The 20251-nt window shown below is 33.8% G+C and overlaps 1 protein-coding gene, 1 long non-coding RNA gene and 4 pseudogenes across 3 annotated transcripts; 3 read left to right on the plus strand and 3 right to left on the minus strand.

Moving 5' to 3' along the window:
* Positions 1 to 202: 202 nt before the first annotated feature.
* LOC147920575 (uncharacterized) lies at positions 203 to 2714 on the plus strand (annotated as a pseudogene). The gene is made up of 7 exons (XR_015590808.1): positions 203 to 274; positions 358 to 397; positions 715 to 795; positions 968 to 1149; positions 1246 to 1512; positions 1608 to 1740; positions 2697 to 2714. The product of XR_015590808.1 is annotated as an uncharacterized LOC147920575 (transcript).
* Positions 2715 to 2872: 158 nt separating this feature from the next.
* Positions 2873 to 3445, plus strand: LOC104766438 (uncharacterized). The gene is made up of 2 exons (XR_764029.3): positions 2873 to 2978; positions 3060 to 3445. It is a non-coding gene; the product is annotated as an uncharacterized LOC104766438 (long non-coding RNA).
* Positions 3446 to 9394: 5949 nt separating this feature from the next.
* On the minus strand, positions 9395 to 10708 carry LOC104766439 (B3 domain-containing protein At5g24050 pseudogene; annotated as a pseudogene).
* Positions 10709 to 12114: 1406 nt separating this feature from the next.
* On the minus strand, positions 12115 to 13017 carry LOC147920576 (uncharacterized; annotated as a pseudogene).
* Positions 13018 to 15637: 2620 nt separating this feature from the next.
* Positions 15638 to 17045, plus strand: LOC104766440 (vacuolar iron transporter homolog 2.1-like). Its single transcript, XM_010490329.3, has 2 exons — positions 15638 to 16078; positions 16591 to 17045. Exons 1-2 carry the CDS (start codon positions 15722 to 15724, stop codon positions 16891 to 16893), a joined length of 660 nt encoding a protein of 219 aa, XP_010488631.2. The 5' UTR covers positions 15638 to 15721; the 3' UTR covers positions 16894 to 17045.
* A 1520-nt stretch (positions 17046 to 18565) lies between these two features.
* Positions 18566 to 19626, minus strand: LOC147920577 (putative F-box protein At3g23260 pseudogene; annotated as a pseudogene).
* Between the last annotated feature and the right edge of the window lie 625 nt (positions 19627 to 20251).

The following is a 20251-nucleotide window of genomic DNA, read 5'->3' on the forward strand; positions in this document are numbered from 1 at the left end:
GCAACGGCGTGCACTTGGGCCGTCCTTCGTGTATTTGTGATTTTTAATAAATCAAAAAAGGCCCATATCCGAAGAAACGATTCTTATTTTGGGACGTTTTTCGTCCGTCTACTTGGACACATGGAAGGTGGTGATTGGGAGAAGATTTTGGGTAGGGTTAACACAAAACACTTTCTGAAGAGAAAGTTCTCGAACAGAGAAGATCGGAGCAAAGATGATGTCCGGCGGGAACTACACGACTATCGACAGCCAGAAAGTCTCTGGATTTGTACCTGTAAGTTCTCTTATCCATTATTCGTACACTGATTCTTCGGATCTGATCTTGTTTCCACCTGTTTTGTTTGTGTCAAATCGTAGTCTGTTCCAGATCGAGGTCATACCACCGTCAAATTCACATGTAACATTCTCGTATTTTCTGAATTTTTCAGTTTATGAGGTGAATTTGATTATAGAACCGATTAGAACGATTTGATTTTTGGAATCCTGTTGATGTTAGCTAAGGTTACTGCAAATTTGTTAGGTAATGCTATGGATTTTGAATGAATCTCTAGTTTCGAACAGATTAAGGGTTTAGCTAATAGAAGATACGAGAATCTTGTTTATGGAGAAAGAGGAAGACTTGTTATTGCTAATGTAGTTTGATCTTTTAAGTTTTGGTTTGACATTGGTTATGTTCATGTTAAGTTGTGATTGAGAGATGCATTGTTTTTGCAGAATCAAATCTACAAACTTTTCCTCCATCTGCTACTCAGGGCAAGATCTCTGTTGGTAGTAATCCCCCTCGAGATGCTGATGGTAAGAGATTCGAATCTGGAGTTTTTATTCTGTGTATGTGAATATTTTTCGAGTTGTAGTTGGTTAAGGAATTTAGGATGTGGTAACGTCGACTGCTTTAGGTTTGATTGCTTGGTGCCAATCTTTGTTAGTCTTCTTAGGGCTTATAGTATAAAACTTGAATCTTTTGCAGATTCATTTTCTGGGCATGGCAATGGTAGTACAGATGAATCCCAATCTGGTGCATAAATTCACTGTTGGTGCTTACAAGCCGTTCTTTGATGTCGACACTTCGAATGTCGTTGAGAGGCTCAAAGAATCTCTCTTCCCGTACCGTGGAACATTTACAGAGAAGACAGCTGATAAGCCTGACTTGTAAGACTTGTGTCTTTTCTTATCTTTTTCAACTTAGTCTTAGAGAGGGGATTTAGTATTTGGTTTTCAAGTGTTTGATATTGACTGTATTTGCAGGTATGGTCCATTCTGGATATGCACCACTTTGATATTCGTTGCAGCGTCTATCGGGACATTTGTCACATACATAGCACACAAATGGAAGAAACAAGAATGGAACTACGATATCAATCTGGTGACTTGGTCTGCAGGAGTGTTCTACGGATATGTCACGATTGTTCCTCTAGCATTATACGTCGTTCTCAAATACTTCTCTGCACCATCAGGCCTAGTCCAACTCTTCTGTCTCTATGGATATTCCCTATTTGTCTTTATCCCAGCATTGGTACTAAATCTCTCCTTAAAAAACTGTGATCCATATCGAAACATTTTGGATGTGACAAGTCTTTGACTTATGTACACCTGTTTCCAACTCTGCAATGCCTCTCGGTCGTGCCGGTGGAGATTTTCAGATGGGTGATCGCAGGGGTAGCCGGGTTTGTGTCTGCAACATTTGTGGCATTGAACCTCAAAGTGCATATCAACATTTGTTTTTCAACTTTTTGTAACTTTGTAATTTTTTTATGTTTTCAACTTTTCAACTTTTTTATGTTAATGTTATATGTTTTATTTTTATTAAATCTTTACAGTGAATTTACTTTTTAATTTAAATAATTAATGTTTAAACTTTCAAAATATTATTATTTTATTCGGGGGACCAAATACAAAATAGACAGCAATGCTCGTATTAAAAATAAGAACCTTTCAAATTAATAATATTAAATTTAAGGGACCAAAAACCACATGACACCAATGCTTATGCTCTTACTCCATTTGCTATGCAATTATTCTGTTTGATCTTTTTGAACTGATTGATCCACTCGGCCTGGACTGCATTCTCTATTCGGAGCCTTTGAGTGGTGTCTTAATCTTAGGAGGACTTCATTGCCCTCCAATTCAAAGCTATAAAACAAACGATAATACAATACTAGTTTTTTCTCCTTCACAAACTACGACTTCATTACAACTTACCCAAATATAAATATTTGATATACTTAATTAAGAACTACACAATCTCCGCCGAGATATCCCAAATCATTTAGAGCAACTCCAACCGAACAGTATAACATTGATTATAGTCTAAAAGTAACTCCAATCAGATGGCAACATAAATACTATCTCATTTTTAAAAAATATTATTCACAAAATACTAATATATATATATATATATGTATATTATTTTATTTGTGTTTTTGATTTAAAATTATATATAAATTGTTGTTTATCCACTAATAACTAAATATATCATCAATATTTTTCAACTTTCTAATTACAGTTTGTAATATAAACTATTAACCATAATTAATATAATATAAAATTCATATTGAACTTCAATAAAATCAAATAAAAAATTCCAAATCAAATTAAAAATATTTTCTGTTATTTATATTTATTGATTGTAATAATATATTAACTGAATTAAAATTAATCATTTATAAAAATATTAATATTTATTAAACTATTAACAGAGGAAAAAATTATCTTAAATTTAATAATAGAATAATAAAAAATTGCTTTTTGTGTGAGATTTGGTGTTGGGCTGAAGATGAGAATTTTTTGGAAAACCAAAACACTAATTTTAGTATTTTGGTGTTTTGTGGTTGAAGTTGCTATTTGTTCTAGACATCAGAAAATTCACGAACTCGCTTTTCCGATCGTCAAAGTTTTTCCAAAATAAAATCTTGGATTCATTAGTAATCCTCTGTTTTTCCTAATGATTTCAAAGCTCCGGTTTTCTTCATGGAGAGAGGGTAAGATCTTTTCTTCTCTTATATTCCTTTTGAGCTTTTCAATCTTATATTTTCTGTCTCACATGCTGAACGTTTTGACAGCCACCAAACAAGATTTTCTTTTGTTGTTCTTAAACATCAAAGAAGGAAATGAAGATTTCGGTTTGAAAAATGCAAATGAGGACTTGAGAAAGAGGAGAGACTCTCTTGTTTTGAGAGAGAGAGATGAGAGAGAGAGAGAGAGAGAGAGATTTGTTGGGTAAATATGGTTTTTGGAGAGGTTTAACATTTTTTTTCATAAATATGTTATTGGTGGTCGGTGGTCATTATATTTTCTAATAAATGTTTTTGAGTTTATGTGTATATAAGAAGACAAAACTATATTTTTCTTAATATTTTAATGTATATAGGTATCAAAATCTTTCAATTTAAATTAATACAGTAAAAAAAAGAGTATGTGTATTTATAATACTAAATTTTTGAGAGAATGATTTCGTGTATGCAACAATTAGCCACGATCTAAACATTTTAGACTGGCATCAAAACAATTTTAATTTCTCCATTAAATTTTTCTATTAAATCTCACTACTGCATATCAAACACTTACATTATTTGTACAAAAGTTTTTGAACTATCCGCGACTAGACAAACAAATATTCGTGTATCTATGTGATCAATGATGTCTGCAATGATCCGATCCTTTAAAAAAATAATGATAATAATAATATTCTAGTAATCCCATACTCATAAGCAATCTACCCCAATCAATAACAACAGCAAATAACATTAAAACGATAACATTAATCAATTAGATAACCAATAAATCCAATAACCAAATAATCATTCCAACATAAAACAAGGAACCAGCATTCCTAAACAACACTGTAGGACTCAACTCTAGCAACCTAGCCAGTCAGACAACATCCAATCGAGTCCCTAGAATATCCTCCTCTTCATTGCCTTGATTCCACGATCACACTTTGCCTTTACCTGCACCACAAACACAAATTGAAATGCATGAGTATTTGATAAAACACTCAGTGAGGCAATCCTCCCATCTACTCGGCTATACACACAAGCAATTGAGATACACTAACCATCAAACAACAACCAACAAACAAACCAGGAACTGCATCGACCGATACCAACCATGCATCGACCGACACGAACAGGAGTTTCATCGACCGACACAAACTTGCATCAACCGATGCAAGTTTAACCTGCATCGACCGACACTAACACTGCATCGACTGACGCATGCTCGAAATTTCACGAAACCCTAATTTGCATCGACCGATGCCTCCACATGGTACCGACCGACGCTCTTCGGTTAAATCGCATTGTCCTTGCATTGCATCGACCGACACACAAAGTGCATCGATCGACGCACATTCCGAGCATCACTTTTCCCCGAAGCTTCTCACCGGATCTTCATTCCTAAACCATCAAAACTCGATCCCAAGCCACAAGAAAGCTTCACAAAGCTCCAAATAATGTTCTAATAAGCCAAACAACACATAAACAAGCAGATCAGAGAAATCTCAAGCTTAGATAAGCAATGGTCATGCACTCACCTTTACCAAGAAGATTCTAAACCTCAAACAATAAGATGTACACTCTTTGGAAGCTCTTACAACGATCCCAGCTACAAATCTCTATAGGAAGAGCTTCCAATCTCTCAAAACTCTCAAGTACACTCAAGAAATTTTTCCTTTCTTTCTTTTTTCCCAAAAACGGTCAACTTGTCTAATGACGACAGAACTCGACTTAAGGATTTTTCCTAACCCCAAAATGTAGCGTTTAACTTAAATCGAACCGTGTAAAACCTATGTGCATCGGTCGATGCATCCTTTTAACCGAATTCCGGTTCACGGATGTTACAATGAACTTTCATGGATACGTTTGAGAATTATTTCACACAAAAACTCTTGACGTCAGTAATGAAGAACAATAAACACTAAACATTACTAATAGAATATACACATACACAATTATAAACTTATCTCATAAATTTGATTTTATATTTTACGAAAGAGCTGTAGATGTGATGTTTACATATAAAAATATTCAAAGTGCAGTGATTTAATAAAGATGTTTCTAGTCATAGGTAAATTAACCCGACCCTATTTTTTGCAATAATAAGTTAATAACTAATAACCTGTTATGCTAATATTTGTTTTTAAGATCATGTTGTCATAGTATATATGTAATAAATAATGATATTTCCTATTATTAATATTTTTAACTGTAAAGATATCTTTAAAAAAAACTAGTAAATTAATATAGCAAATGTTATTTATTATAGTTTATTTTAATATTATGTATTGAAAAATATAGAAACTATTATATTGATATGTACCATTTGATTATCAAATCTTTTATCTGTTTTTACTATTTGACAAATATTTTAAAGCGTTCGAAACACTCGATCTGCATTTGTTCTCCTTGATCCGCTTGCTATGCATTTATTCTGTCTGATCCTTTTGAATTGTTTAATCCGCTCCGCCTAGATTGCGTTCTTTATTCGTAGCCTTTGATTGGTGTCTTAATCTTAGGACTTAGGAGGACTGCATTGCCCTCCAATTCAAAGCTATAAAACAAACGATAATACAATACTACTTTTTTCTCATCTACAAACTACGGCTACATTACAACTTACCCACATATAAATATTTAATATACTCAATTAAGAACTACACAATCTCCGCCGAGAGATTCCAAATCATTTAGAGCAACTCCAACCGAACGGTATAACATTGATTATAGTCTAAAAACAACTCCAATCAGACGACAACATAAATACTATCTCATTTTTTTAAAATATTATTCACAAAACACTAATATATATATATATATATGTATATTGTTTTATTTGTGTTTTTGATTTAAAATTATATATAAATTGTTGTTTATCCACTAAAACCCAAATATATCATCAATATTTTTGAACTTTCTAATTACATTTTGTAATATAAACTGTTAACTATAATTAATATAATATAAAATTCATATTAAACTTCAATAAAATCAAATAAAAAATGCCAAATCAAATTAAAAATATTTTCTGTTATTTTTATGTATTGATTGTAATACTATATTAAAATTAATCGTTTATAAAAATATTAATATTTATTAAACTATTAACAGAGGAAAAAAAATAATCTTAAATTTAATAATAGAATAATTAAAAATTTGCTTTTTGTGTGAGATTTGGTGTTGGGTTGGAGATGAGAATTTTTTGGAACACCAAAACACTAAATTTTAACATTAAATTTAGTGTTTTGGTGTTTTATGGTTGGAGTTGCTATTTGTTCTAGACATCAGGAAATTCACAAACTCGCTTTTCGGATCGTCAAAGTTTTTCCAAAATAAAATCTTAGATTCATTAGTAATCCTCTGTTTTCCCTAATGATTTCAAAGCTCCGGCTTTATTCATGCAGGGAGGGTAAAATCTTTTCTTCTCTTATATTCTTTTTGAACTTTTCAATCTTATCTTTTCTCTCTCACATGTTGAACGTTTTGACAGCCACCAAGCAAGATTTTCTTTTGTTGCTCTCAAACATCAAAGAAGGAAATGAAGATTTCGGTTTTAAAAATGCAAATGAGGACTTGAGAAAGAGGAGAGACTCTCTTGTTTTGAGAGAGAGAGATGAGAGAGAGAGAAATATTTGTTGGGTAAAGATAGTTTTTTTGGAGAGGTTTAACATTTTTTTCTTTCATAAATATGTTATTGGATTAATACAAATTAATTAATATTTAATATAAAATAATTATAATTAATCTTTATCATCATTTTCACCATCATCATCATTATCACCATCACATAACTTTTAGTGGAAAATTACAGAGGAAAAGTTCAGTTTTGCATTTTTGGTGGAAAATTATAAGATGATGATGATGAGATCATGCTGTTGACTATGATAGATATGTTGATATGATATGTTGATATGATATGATGAAGGTGATGTTAATATGATTATGAAGGTATGATGATGATGATAGTATGAAAATGTTGATGATGATGATAGTTAAATGATGGTAGTATGATGATGATGATATGATGATGGTAGGATGATGATGATGATAGTATGATGATGTTGATGATATTAGGTTGATAATAAAGAAATTTATGGGTTAGTTGTTAACTCATAAACCTATTATAACCAAACTCATTTGACTCATGAACTCATTTAATCATCAAGTTATTTAAGCTATCAACTCATTAGGGTTCATGAATTGAGTTGAATTGAGTTGGCTCATTAATCTTGACCCATTTTGACACCCCTAATGAGAGCATCTCTATTAATGGATGTAAAGAAAGTTGTTAAACAATTATTTTCTTATAAATTTTTAAAATTTTTTAATTAAGAACTTCTTAAAAAACTGTAAAATTTTATGGGTCCATTAATAATTTCTAAATTTGGATCTTTAATTAAAAAATACAGTATAATTTTGTAAATTATTATAGTAGAGTTTATTTTGTTTAATTTTTATAATATTAAATATTTAAAAAAAAAACTTAAAAATAATTGCATTTCATAAAATTTTAAACAAACATATGACATAAAAGCATTTAAAAATAGATTACAAAAACAATTAATTTTAATCTTGACTACTCATTGGCAATGAAAAATGCAGAAGAAGATGACAAGCAAACGAAGCATCTCCTTACAAGTGATAACTGTACGATTAAAATAACAATGTGTGCAAATAGAATAAGGATCAAGTGAATCAAGAAGAAGTACTAAAATAAGGCCATTAAAATCGAAGTTTGCAAAATCTAAAGTAGAATGTGAGAGAACAAATGAATATGTGGTACTTGATGATCAGAGCAAGAGAAACAAAATGAAGGTTACCAGAAAATATGGCCAACATCTTCACTAATACGGAAAACATTTGCAGGGCGTCTCCAAGGTAGAGAACGAGAAATTTTTGACTCATCAATGAGACAAAGGTTCGGCAATTTGAGCACCATTGTTAGGTTTGTGTGTAAGATATTATTACTACAACGAAAAATAGATTGAAGGAAATGAGGAACAACCATTTTTTTTTTTTTTTGTGATCAAATGAGGAACAACCATTAATAGCTGATTTGTCAACGTTCAATGTGTACAATGAAGGGTAGTGATTCCATGGGCCAAAATCATTTCTGCGGCAAAGTGAATACCATAAGCTTTAGCAGCTTCATCATTATCATTAATAGGCTCTAAGGTAGCATGTATCTATAACAATAGTAGCATGAAAGGAATATTTAGTCGAGAAGAATGATATCTGAAAACATTGGTCATAAGGCGTCATCACCAAGGGTCTTATATATGTCCTCTAAATCATATGACCAATACGCAACCAGATAGATGCAAGAAAACTCAAAAAATTAAGCCTTTAAAGCACAAAGACAAAAAATTTCTACAGAGCAAGCCATATCATGATTCATGACTGATGTAAGAGATCACAACATACCTTGGTTTTGCAGAAACCAGCCATACGTAAGATCATGCTTTGATAAGATTTAGGAGTATCAAGTCCATTAGCTTCAACCACATCCGGATTAGCCTCTCTCTGCCTGTGAAAACATTTGGAGAATCAGTATCTCCCTCGTAACTAATAAAAATACAATCTTCAACAGGACATTCAACAGAGGAACAAGAATGTAGAATCAAAAAGCTATGACACACAGTTCAACCTACCAGTTCTGATGAAGCAATGGCATATAACAATAGGAACAATATATTTGAGCTTAGTACCTTCTTTTGAGATGAACCGAGAGATGCAATGGAGTTGTTATCGTACTGTGTCGGCTCTTTGTAAATGATTGTTTCCGATTCAGTCGCAATGGAGTTGGAGTCGTTTTCAAGTTAATCTAACGCTACAATTACCCAAAAAAATGATTTTTTTTTTCTCTTAAAATTTGAAATCAATTGCCGAGAAACAACAAACCAAGAGAAATAAAGAGCTTAACAACAAACCTTGATCCTCTTCTACTGAATCTCCGGAAATTCTTCCCGCCGTCGCTCATAGAGACAGCTTAACAACAAACAAGAAAGATTACAAAATAAAATTAGAATTAAATCTCTAATTTTTTCCCCCTCAGTCAATCAGATACTTAGTGACACCACCATGGTTCTTAAAGATCACTAAACATGTAATAATATTAAAGATCGATGCTAAAGAAATTTTCTCTCTTTTCATTAGAATTAATCACTTTTAATTCTAAGAAACTTGTAAGAAATAAGCGGAGATGGTCTGAGAGTCTCATTAGTGATAATGGTCCCTGTTTAATTCCTTTTACGTGTATTCTTGTTCTCTCTATTTATGATACCCAACGCATAAGCATAAGCAGTAGTCTGCATAGCCGCTTGCTCGCCTGTGTAATTCTTGCCTGATATTATTATTGGTCATATCTTACTGTACAAGCCGAGCAAAACAACACAAGCATGCTTTGCTGATTTGAAGACTTGATTAACACCAAACAACAAACCAGATTCATGTAAAAATGCCAAGTTCATAATCTGAAACAATATAAGGAACAAGTTACCAATAGTTACTAATAGATTACAACCGTCCTAAAACCCTACTTCTAAGAAATTACTAAACCTCCAGAATTTCTTGAAATCAGATCTCTGTGCGAGTTATAGTCTCAACTCAGACACAAGACACTTAGCAGAGACAGAGAGCAAGGGAAGAGCTACTCTGTTCCATGGCAAAACAGAGGATTCCACAGCACCTGAACGACCAAAGACTGATGTTGTCTCCCTCTTTCAATCCGTTAGCCTCAACGATGTCGTTCCACCCACAAATCAAATTGTAATTCCAGCTTTCTTTACCAGAATCTTTCTTCATCTCCCATCTCTTCAGCATCACACCCCACTTTTTAGACCACTGATCCACGAGAATCGCTCCCACTCCAATCTTCTTATTGTGGTTGATGTCTTCGTCTATGATTCTCGACTCCACAGGCGTCAAGAAGTCGTTTCGGTGTAAGTTGTTGTAAGGCATTGAGAGACGGTTCTGTGTTGGGTTTACATCAGTCACGAACAGAGTCTTCTCAAAGATCAGTTTAGCGTCTCTGGCTCCGTTCATATCTCTCATAGCCTTGACAAGCCACTCAGGCATGTCTCTCGCCGTCGGTGATAAAGGAGCAACCTTTGCTTTCTTGTATCCACCAGTACGCTTTCTCTCTTCCACGGCACGTCTCTTGCGGCTTGTGCTCCCCGGTACTAAGCACAAAGACAGATCAGAACATGGGGAATTAGGGTTTAGTGAGTCTTTGATCATCTCCGTCTTCTCGGACTCAGCCGTTTTGTAGCAAGCCAAGAGTAAGAGTTCAGAACTAGGGTTTCGTAGGGTTTTCGTCTCGGAATCAGCGGCGGTGACACATGAAGAAGAGAGCCATGGGAGTTGGTTTTGCGAGTCTTCGGTCTCATATTCATTAGGGAACTCGTTAAGATCGATGAGCGTTGAAGCCGTAGAAGCTCTATTTAGAATTTGTTGTTGTTGGTATCTTCTCTTCACCACAGACGACCTTGTTTTTCTCGGAAAGAGACAAAAGATTCTCTCAAGGCTTTCTTCTTCAGATAACATAACTGCCGCATCCACCAGCGTACAAAAATTCGACCACATCTTCTTCCCTGAAGTCGTGGGATGAACATCGTCGTGATACATACTTATCATTCTGATCGTACCGGAGACTCAAGTTCTTCTGAGATTTTTAACAAGAGAAAAAAAGTTCTTCTGAAAGCAGAAACGTGAGGCACAAGGGAATTGGAGAGAGATTAGAAACTGAGAGAAAATGATAATGAGAGATTGAGAAAGCCGATCTCTTGCCTTATATAATACTGCTTACATTAAAGTTAGGGTTTTTTTTGTCTTTCGTTTGAGTTTAGTTGGTTTAATTACTGTGATTAGTGACTAATTATACCCCCTATATCATTATTTCCTTTTCTCCGAGACTGAAGAACTAAAAAGTAAAACTTATAATTAAGAAATTTCTTTGCCTTTTTGTATAGGTTCGTTTAGTTAAGTATAGTTTGATAGGTTGTTTGCTTAACATTTCTTTTCCTTGCAAAACAAAAATATAGAAAAAAAATATATATGATGCATGGTTATTTTAAATATTTTCTATGAGAGTTTCCTTTTTTTTAAATCTCTAAGTTTTCTTATGTTTCTTACTATAGATAAAATTTAAACATAGTGAACATAAAGTCTTAAGTCACATTAATACTTATATACATATTTTTGAAAAAAAATATTATAATTTTTTCCTAACATAGTTACATAGGGATTGTAATTCATTATGAATCCAAATTACATATATTTATCATAATATTTGTTTTCAACAAAAAAATTTATCGTAATATTTTATTATTTACACTTACATCTATTAACATAAATTAGTGAAAATACATACTTTTGGCATATGAGAAATATTTTAAAAAAATTTCTAATCCTGTTAACAAATCTAGCTTTAATTTATATATTTTATATATCTTTTTGTTAGTCGTGATATCACGTTTCATTATGATGATCCTAACTTTCATAACTAGCAAATCTAGTTCATATAGGTTTACCTGTAATACATGGATCTACTAAAGATGGTTACATTTGCACCACGTCATGATACAAAAAAAAAAAAAAAAAAAAAAAAAAAAAAAAAAAAATTAACAATGATAGATGAAACCACGACAAGCAACTCTCATGCACTATAGATAGATATTATCAGTAAATTGGTTTTTCATTTATGTGCAATAGCTGAGAAAAATATCTAAATTAAAAATTACTTATTAGTTTTAGGGGTTTTTGGTAATTAAACCCTTCAACTAAAGATGGATCGTAATAAACACCTTCAATTATATATCTAATAAAAAAACCCTCAACTTAAAATTTGTTAGTAAAAAATCCCCTACATCCACAGTTTCTTTAAATTTGGATGATTACTGTTAAGACATAATTAAGTTATAACATTGCATTTTAAGAAAATTAAAAAAACGACATGTTTTTAATTAGTCAAAAACTTTGATAGAGAACAAAAATCTCATTACAAATCTGAGTATTTAAACCTATTGAATCATAAAAATTATGAAAACACGATTATAATCCAAACTAAACATGTTGCAACATCAAAACCCAGAAAAGTAAGACTTCATATGACAAGCTAAGTTCATTGGGTGGTCTTTTGTCTCTTTGAAGATCTTCCTGGAGGCAAATTGGGTTGCTTAGACACTGGTTGGAGTTTACATATGCGTTTGTTGTGTCCAGTTTGTTGACAGTTGGTACATGTCTGCAAAAACAAATGCATGAATCAGAAGTTTATTTCCAAGCAATCATTGACATACACTAATACAAAGAATTATAATTGTACCATGATAAATTTCGCATGATAAAAAGGAAATTCTTTAGGCGGATTAGGTGGCTTAGGCACCGGCTCCATTTGACATGTGCGTTTGTTATGCATGCCCTGTTTGTCCGCAATTGCTACATGTATACACAATAAAATAAGTATTGGTAAGGATTGTCATCATATAAGAAAGAAAGATGTATGCATAATAAACAGTCAAATTACCACTATAGACTTTTGACAATTCTGAGAAGAAGTTTCTTCGCTTGGATCTTTGATTTGGTCATTGTTTTTTGGTCTTCTTGGCATTATCCTGTCCGGAGGAGGCATAACAACAACATCACTATGTGTTTCCCAAAGTTCCATGCCATTCACAGGAAACAGAAGCGAACGGTAACAAAGCTTCCACTTCTCTACGGAATAGCATTCTAAAATTACAGTTTCTGGTAGCTTTGTCTCCTTATATTCAGCCGCAATCGCAGACATAATATGGCAGCAAGGAATCTCACTCACATCATACTCCCTGCAAGTGCAAGAAATCTTACCTCGAACATGAACCACATACTTATTTTTTCCATGATCCACCTCATAAATGCATCTTCCATTTGTAAATGGATGACACTACTTCAAACTCTTTTTCCGCTTTTCCATAATAGCAGCTGCCTTGGGTGTGATCTTCCCTGTAACATTCTGCGTCTCCTTGATCTTAACCAGATTACTAGCCATTATATGTCGTCTTATATATTCTAGCAATGCAACCACAGTTTTTCTCGAGAATCTTTCAAAACAGCATTATATGATTCACTAATATTGTTTTGTACTGAAGCCAATTATGTAATATCACTAAAAAATGCCCTAAAATAAAACAAAAACAGAGTTAAGCCAATCAAAACCTGTGACAACCCGGTTTCAGAGGCTTGTAGAGAGGTTTAAAAGAATTGATTTGGCCACCTATGTCACCAAAGTGCACTTATCTTTTCAGTCAAAGATCCTGAGAGAACTCCAGAGTTAAGCGAACTTGAGCTGGAGTAGTCTCAGGATGGGTGATTTTTTGGGAAGTAATTGTCGGAACTGTGCGAGTGAGAACAAAACACAGGGAAAGATCATGTGGTGATTTATAAGGACGGTAACAAGTCTTTAAAACCTCCCAGACGTAGCAAACCGAACATCGGATATGGATGGGATCACGGGCCTAGTGAGAGGACGTTTGGCCCATTAAGGAAGGTGGGCCCATGGACTGGATTGGACATGGGGCCCACTGAGAGGTGGTGGTCGGGACGTTACAAGTGGTATCAAAGCCGAACCCAGACGAGTGTGGAGTCGAGTGGGCTCACACCGTCGGGAGTGACGGTCTTGGTATGCAACGAGGACGTTGCGATCTATTATTAGTGGGGGTGAATTGTGACACCCCAGTTTCAGAGACTTGCGGAGAGGTTTAAAAAAATTGATTTGGCCACTTATGTCACCAAAGTGCATTTATCTTTGTGGTCAAGGGTCCTGAGAGAACTCCATAGTTAAGTGTGCTTGAGCTGGAGTAGTCTCAGGCTGGGTGATTGTCGGAACTGTGCGAGTGAGGACAAAACACAGGGAAATATCATTTGGTAATTTGTAGGGACAGTAACAAGTCTTTAAAGCCTCTCGGACGTAGCAAACCGACAGTCGGATTTGGATGGACTCACGGATCTACGAAGAGGACGTGAGACCTATTAAGGAAAGTGAGCCTATGGACTGGGATTGGACATGAAGCCCACTAAGAGATGGCGGTCGGGGCGTTACAACCATCCCCTCTGATTGTTGGCCGCCGGCTATCACCACTACCAACCACCACACCATCAGACACTAAAATGGTAATTTCTTGATCCCTACTCCTATTTTTCTAATTTTTTTTCAAATAATATGTTATATTCTTAATTAAATCATTGAATTTTTTTATTGGTTAAATTGACCAAAAATAAAATGAAACAGAAAAAAATAATCAAATTTTTCTAAAAATAAGATACTAGGTAATGAGTTGAGGCGCCTTTTCTCCCAGGGGCGGATCTACAAGGTTATTGACGTGCCCCATACTAAGTTTTAAAAATTATCTAATGGACAATGGTATAATTTGTTCTCCTAGTTCATTTGGTATTAGTGTGCCCCATCCCCATGCATCAAAACCGTGGAATAAAATGGAATGCAGTTTGCTAATAGTGTATGACTGAGGAGCCTTTGAGATTGTCAGAAGTATAAGCTGGGTGTTTGGGTTCGGTTCGATTTATGGATTTTTGGGATTAGACTCACAAGCTTTGTTTCAATATTTATAATCTTCGGGTTGGGTTCGGGTCCATTTTCTTCTAGATTCGGTTTGGATTTTCGGGACTTAGGCTCACAAACATCTTAATTTTTCCTTTAAAAATGCATCTAAGATTTCATTAAGAATGAAAAAAATCATTAAGTAGATTATGAGATGATGTTAGCAATGACATAACACTCATAATGATGTTAGCAATGACATCACACAAAAATAAAATAAAAAATTCTACACGATCAGTATAGAAGGTAAAACAAAAGTAATGTTGTTCTTTCTTTTATTGATAAGAGTGTCTTCAATTTTAAGTTATGTTATTAAACTTTAAATTACTGGAGAGTTAAAATTTTAGCCTAATACATATTTTATTTTAGACATTTTTTTTAACCAAATAGTTAATTAAGTTTACATACTTTTATCTTGTAAATTATTCCAGATGATGTGAGAAATTAAGAGTATATTATACTCGTTTGTGTTTGGCTCTAAATGCTACTTCTTAATGTCCATAGTAGGTTAGTAGGTTATGTACTCGTAATCCGGAATTGTGATTGTATGAGAATTCCCTCTTAGTTCATAAAAAGAAAATTAATAAGAAAGCACTCGTAATCCGTCTCCGACTGGTCTTTATTTGCATTTAATCATGATATAAAACCATGATATGTTGGAAACTATATTACAAAATATAATAAAATCTTGATTGAATATAAACAAATTCTATGTAACATGTAAAGTCGTTAAAACACTCTTTAAATATGTCGCATTCAAAAGTTCAAAACCATGATATATTGGAAACTGAAACTCTATTACTTAATTACCTTTATATGAACTTAATCACCAACAGTAATCGTATTAAACCCATTTCACCAATGATATTGTTTATCATGATCGCCCTTTTGGGTAGCTATGTAGATCCATCCGATTATATTTCCACTCTGAAGAAGTATAGTGTCCAACGTTACCGTCTCCACCACTACCACCACTCTATCTTTTTCTCTTATATATATATATTATTAGGTAACACAACTATTAATAAACAAAGCTATTTACTCTATTTTTCTATATAAGGCGTGAGTTCTCCACAAGCCTTCTCATCAATCAAAATCAAGTAAATCACTACTCAGTAGTCAGTACAAATTCCAAACCATGGCTTCCAACGTTCAGCTTTCAGAAATAAGCAGCCCAAGGAATCAGAAAAGTCGTCCGAGAGAAGAGAAGGATGAAGTGGACTACATGCAGAGGGCTCAGTGGCTAAGAGCTGCATTGCTTGGAGCCAACGATGGTCTGGTCACAGTGGCGTCCCTCATGATGGGTGTTGGTTCTATCAAAGAAGACGTCAAAGCAATGCTGCTCGTTGGTTTTGCCGGCCTTGTTGCGGGTGCTTGTAGTATGGCTATTGGAGAGTTTGTGTCTGTGTGTACCCAAAGAGATATTGAAACTGCGCAGATGAAGAGAGCTATTGAGAATAAGACATCATTATCAGCAATTGACGAACAAGAGGAGGTAATGTATATATAATAGACACAGCACGCACCATTCTGTGTCTAAACGTATTTTCGGATAGATATTTGCTACACCAATCTATCACTAGTATTTTAAGCATAGTAACAATTTTTATTAAATGGAACACACCGTGAAGCTCTTCCACTAATCATAGTAGCATGTGGCGTTTGGATATTCAGTTCTTTTATATCTATATATATATATAATTATATAATATACATATATTTTGTTTTTGTGCAACATATAATATACATATATATATATATATAGACTGTAGTTTATGATAAAATAAAATAAAAATTCGTATAACAATGTGACTTGTTTTTGACATGTGAACAGTCTCTATGTAAAAGTTGGTGTTTGAAACAACAGATATAACATATTTATTGCCACTAAATTTGTAATCGATATTTTGACACTATTCATATTTTTTTTGTTTTTTTCCTTTTAGACTTTTGGTGACATTAACATTTCTATATGATATATAGTAAAAAGTGTAAGTTTAATGGCAGGAAGAGAAGAAAGAACGGTTGCCGAATCCAGGACAAGCAGCAATTGCATCAGCGTTGGCATTTTCAGTGGGGGCAGCAATGCCGCTTCTGGCTGCTGTATTCATAGAGAACCATAAGGTAAGAATGGCGGTGGTAGCGGTTGTGGCCACCATAGCATTGGTTGTGTTTGGAGTGACCGGTGCGGTCCTGGGAAAGACAAGTGTGGTTAAGTCGAGTGTTAGGGTGGTTATTGGTGGTTGGATGGCTATGGCTCTTACCTTTGGTCTCACCAAGTTCATTGGCTCCGCAGCCATGCAAATCTAGAGGCTCTTCTTCAGTGGTCCTATGCATCGCAAGTAGTGTTGCGTTATGTTTGTATTTGAATCATCACACTATGTCCTTAAAACTATACATGTGATGTAGACTATCTGATGCACAACACCAAGAAAAAGTTAATAAAATGGTTTGTTAATCTATTTTCATTTCCCAAAAACGTGACTAAGAATGATTTACGCTTCGAGAATATTAATTAGTAACAAACATTGGCACTAACCTAACTAAACTTGTAAATTAAATATTTGATTTTATGTTGTTGTCGTTAAGTGATTTGAAGCAAGCTACGAAGTGGAAGATCGCATAAGAAATTGAATTATACAACACTTAGAGATCGATAAATCATTTTATCCTGGTTTTATCATATATTTGCGGATTATCTATAACTGAGGCTATACCTCTAACTGAGTCTAGCGCTCTTAGTCCATGTTACATATAAAAGGCCTTAGTTGTTGGCCGGCGTAAGTTTTTTTAGATCTTGTGCCAAAAAAATTATTTTAACATAATTTAGAGGTCTTATTTGTCAAAATATCAAACAATGAAAACCTTTAAATCTTATAATTTTTTTGTCAAAAATAACATGACCCGGTGCAAAAGCACCCCTTGCACCACCCTATCGCCGGGCATTTTGTTATTATAGATTGCAACTTTCAACTTTTTAGTACTTCGAAAAGTGATTTCTTTTCCTAGAACTCGAGGAACCTGTGACCGAAGAGAATATGGGTTTTAAAAATCCACCAAAAAATGTCATAATCTTTTCGTAAATTTATAGAGATTTTGATCGAGCATTTTAAGAAAACGTTTGAAGCATCTATAAGCTTCAAATAAACGGCCAAATGCCATCTGATCTCGCTAAGCAAAAGTACATGCAAAATAAAGAGTTTCCAATAATTAAAGCAAACACTATCTCCATAGGTTCGGAATTTAGATTTGAAGATTGAATTAAAAAAAGTTCTCCCTGAAATAATATCCAAATACAAGTGCATTTTGCTTCACCCATTCGCTTCGACACATGTAGAAATTATATTAGAAGTGGAACAAGCACTCATCAATTTTTCCGTAGAAATTAAATTTTATTACTGTGATTTTTTCACCACAATTCTGTTTCCTACATTTTTATTATTGTGGTTTTTTTGGGATTATCTCATATAGTTGTGTATTTCGTAATTAGTATTTGTGTCTATCTAACATTACTCATTCATAAGTTCTACGCATATTTGTGTCTAATATTTTTTTTTTGGTAATAGATTTGTGTCTAATATTTATCTTTTCAATTTAGTTTTCATAACAAAATTGTAAATAACAATGTTTTAAAATGTCAAATGTTTTGACTAGAACCTTTTATTTTTCGTTCTCTGAATGGCAAGGCGCATAATTTAGTGTGACGTGTTCGCTCTATATCGCGTCTAATTACCTATATACACAATGTTCTTTTGCAATGGTTCGTTTGAGTCAATCTTGTATTTTGTTGAAGAAAAAAAAAGTTTCAAAGAAAAAACAATATAAATAATCCAAATGAAATTACTGAATTGTATCTTAAGATAAGCTGTACATACATAGGTAAATTTGACCAATCCACCAAAAAAACAGACTATAAAGCTAAAATATGAAACGATATGAAGAAAACAAGAAAATAAAAAACTTGGATAGATTGGCGTAAAACTTACATGTCACGTAACCCTTGTTGTATTTGAGCTAAACTTGGAACATAATTCAGAAGATGCGAGCAAGGTAATTTGCATGTAACATTTCCACCATCGGGATATACGTATATGTAATTATTGCAACAAAACATAAGTTTGTTCTGCTCGTTGGTCAACAAACTCACCCCATTGGAAAAGTCATAATGTAAACTGGCGTTCACTTTAAAGAGCCTTCTCCAAACAATGACTGATTCGGTACTAATTGTTGTCACCCAGACATGTAACTCTGTTGAAATAGTAACACAGAGACAAAGTTGGTTTTCTCTAACCACTGATAAAACCTTAACAGCAGAACCAAATTGATGAGGAAGAGGCAGCTTTTGGAACCCTTCTGTTGAATAATCAAAACTTAGTAAGAATTCATGATATGGCGTCCCTCTGTAACAAGCAACCCAATAAGTATTTCTTTTCACCGACACGCCACGATGACTTCGGGGTAACAACCAATCAGTAGTGGGACCAAGAACCCTCCAAGAATCAGTGGTGAAGTCATAGGTTTCGTACTCATTGTTGACACCCCCAACATGGCGGCGATCAACCCTCAAGACTTTATATTTCTTGCAGGAGGATTTGTTGTCGTAACCAAGAGCATAGAAGTCGGTGTTCTTGTAGTGGTTTCTAGGTTCAATCCACTTGGTTTCTCCTGAACATGGATTAAATACCACGAGTTTATCATCTTCGGTGCTGCATAACAATAAGCCGTCACAGTGAAAGACATTACATATATCGACTTGTGATGATTTGAACTGCGGATGTTCAAGGTAGAATTCAGATGTTACGTTAACCGATGGAGCAATGTTGATGTCAAGTTCATGGAGATATTGGCCCTTACTAAGCAAATCCTAAAATTCTCTAACATAACAATAAGAGACTCCTTTTGTGCATTAGTAGAATGTACATTAGCAAATTTCGATAGAGTATTCCATTGTTTTGATGTTGAACGCAATCGTGCCAGAGATTTAGCAGGAACCCTAGAGAGTACTTCTTCTTGCAAATCCGTCGGAAGGCTGCTCCAATCCATAACGAGTGTGATTAAAGACATTTGGCAATCAAAATCAAAATCTATGATATTGATATATAATCAGAATATGAGGGGATAAAGAGATGGAGAGCGATGGAGAGAGAGATAGAAAGAAAAAAAAAAAAAAAAAAAAAAAAAGCAAAGTCAGCCCCAGCTATAAGCGGGAAAGACCTAATCCTTAAATATTCAATATATAAGTCGTTATTTTCATACTCGGCTTTGCGTTGTAACTCAAACTATTGACCCTTTGAGAGAAGGAAAAGATTCATTAAAGTATCATTCAGAAAGAACAAAAAAAAAAGGTAATATACCACGAAGGACAACTTGATAATTTAGCATTATTCAATTAACAATAGTTTACTACATATAATTTCTATAATCAAAACAACATCAAAATTTTAGGAAAAACTTGATAATGACATTTAGCTTAGAATTAGGACTTGTCTAAGGAAACTTTCTTCTCAACTAAACATCAAACATCTCGTGTTTCTCCCTAAACCTCTTGCTAAAAGTTTCTTCTTTATCCTTATCAGTGTAGGGGATATAGATCTTCACGTGATATATATATATATATATATATATATATATATCATGTAATAAAGTAAAAACTGTTATGAAAGAAGTG

Source organism: Camelina sativa, chromosome 19 (assembly GCF_030686135.1).
Source record: "Camelina sativa cultivar CO46 ecotype springtype chromosome 19, ASM3068613v1".
In the NCBI taxonomy this organism is placed as follows: domain Eukaryota; kingdom Viridiplantae; phylum Streptophyta; class Magnoliopsida; order Brassicales; family Brassicaceae; genus Camelina; species Camelina sativa.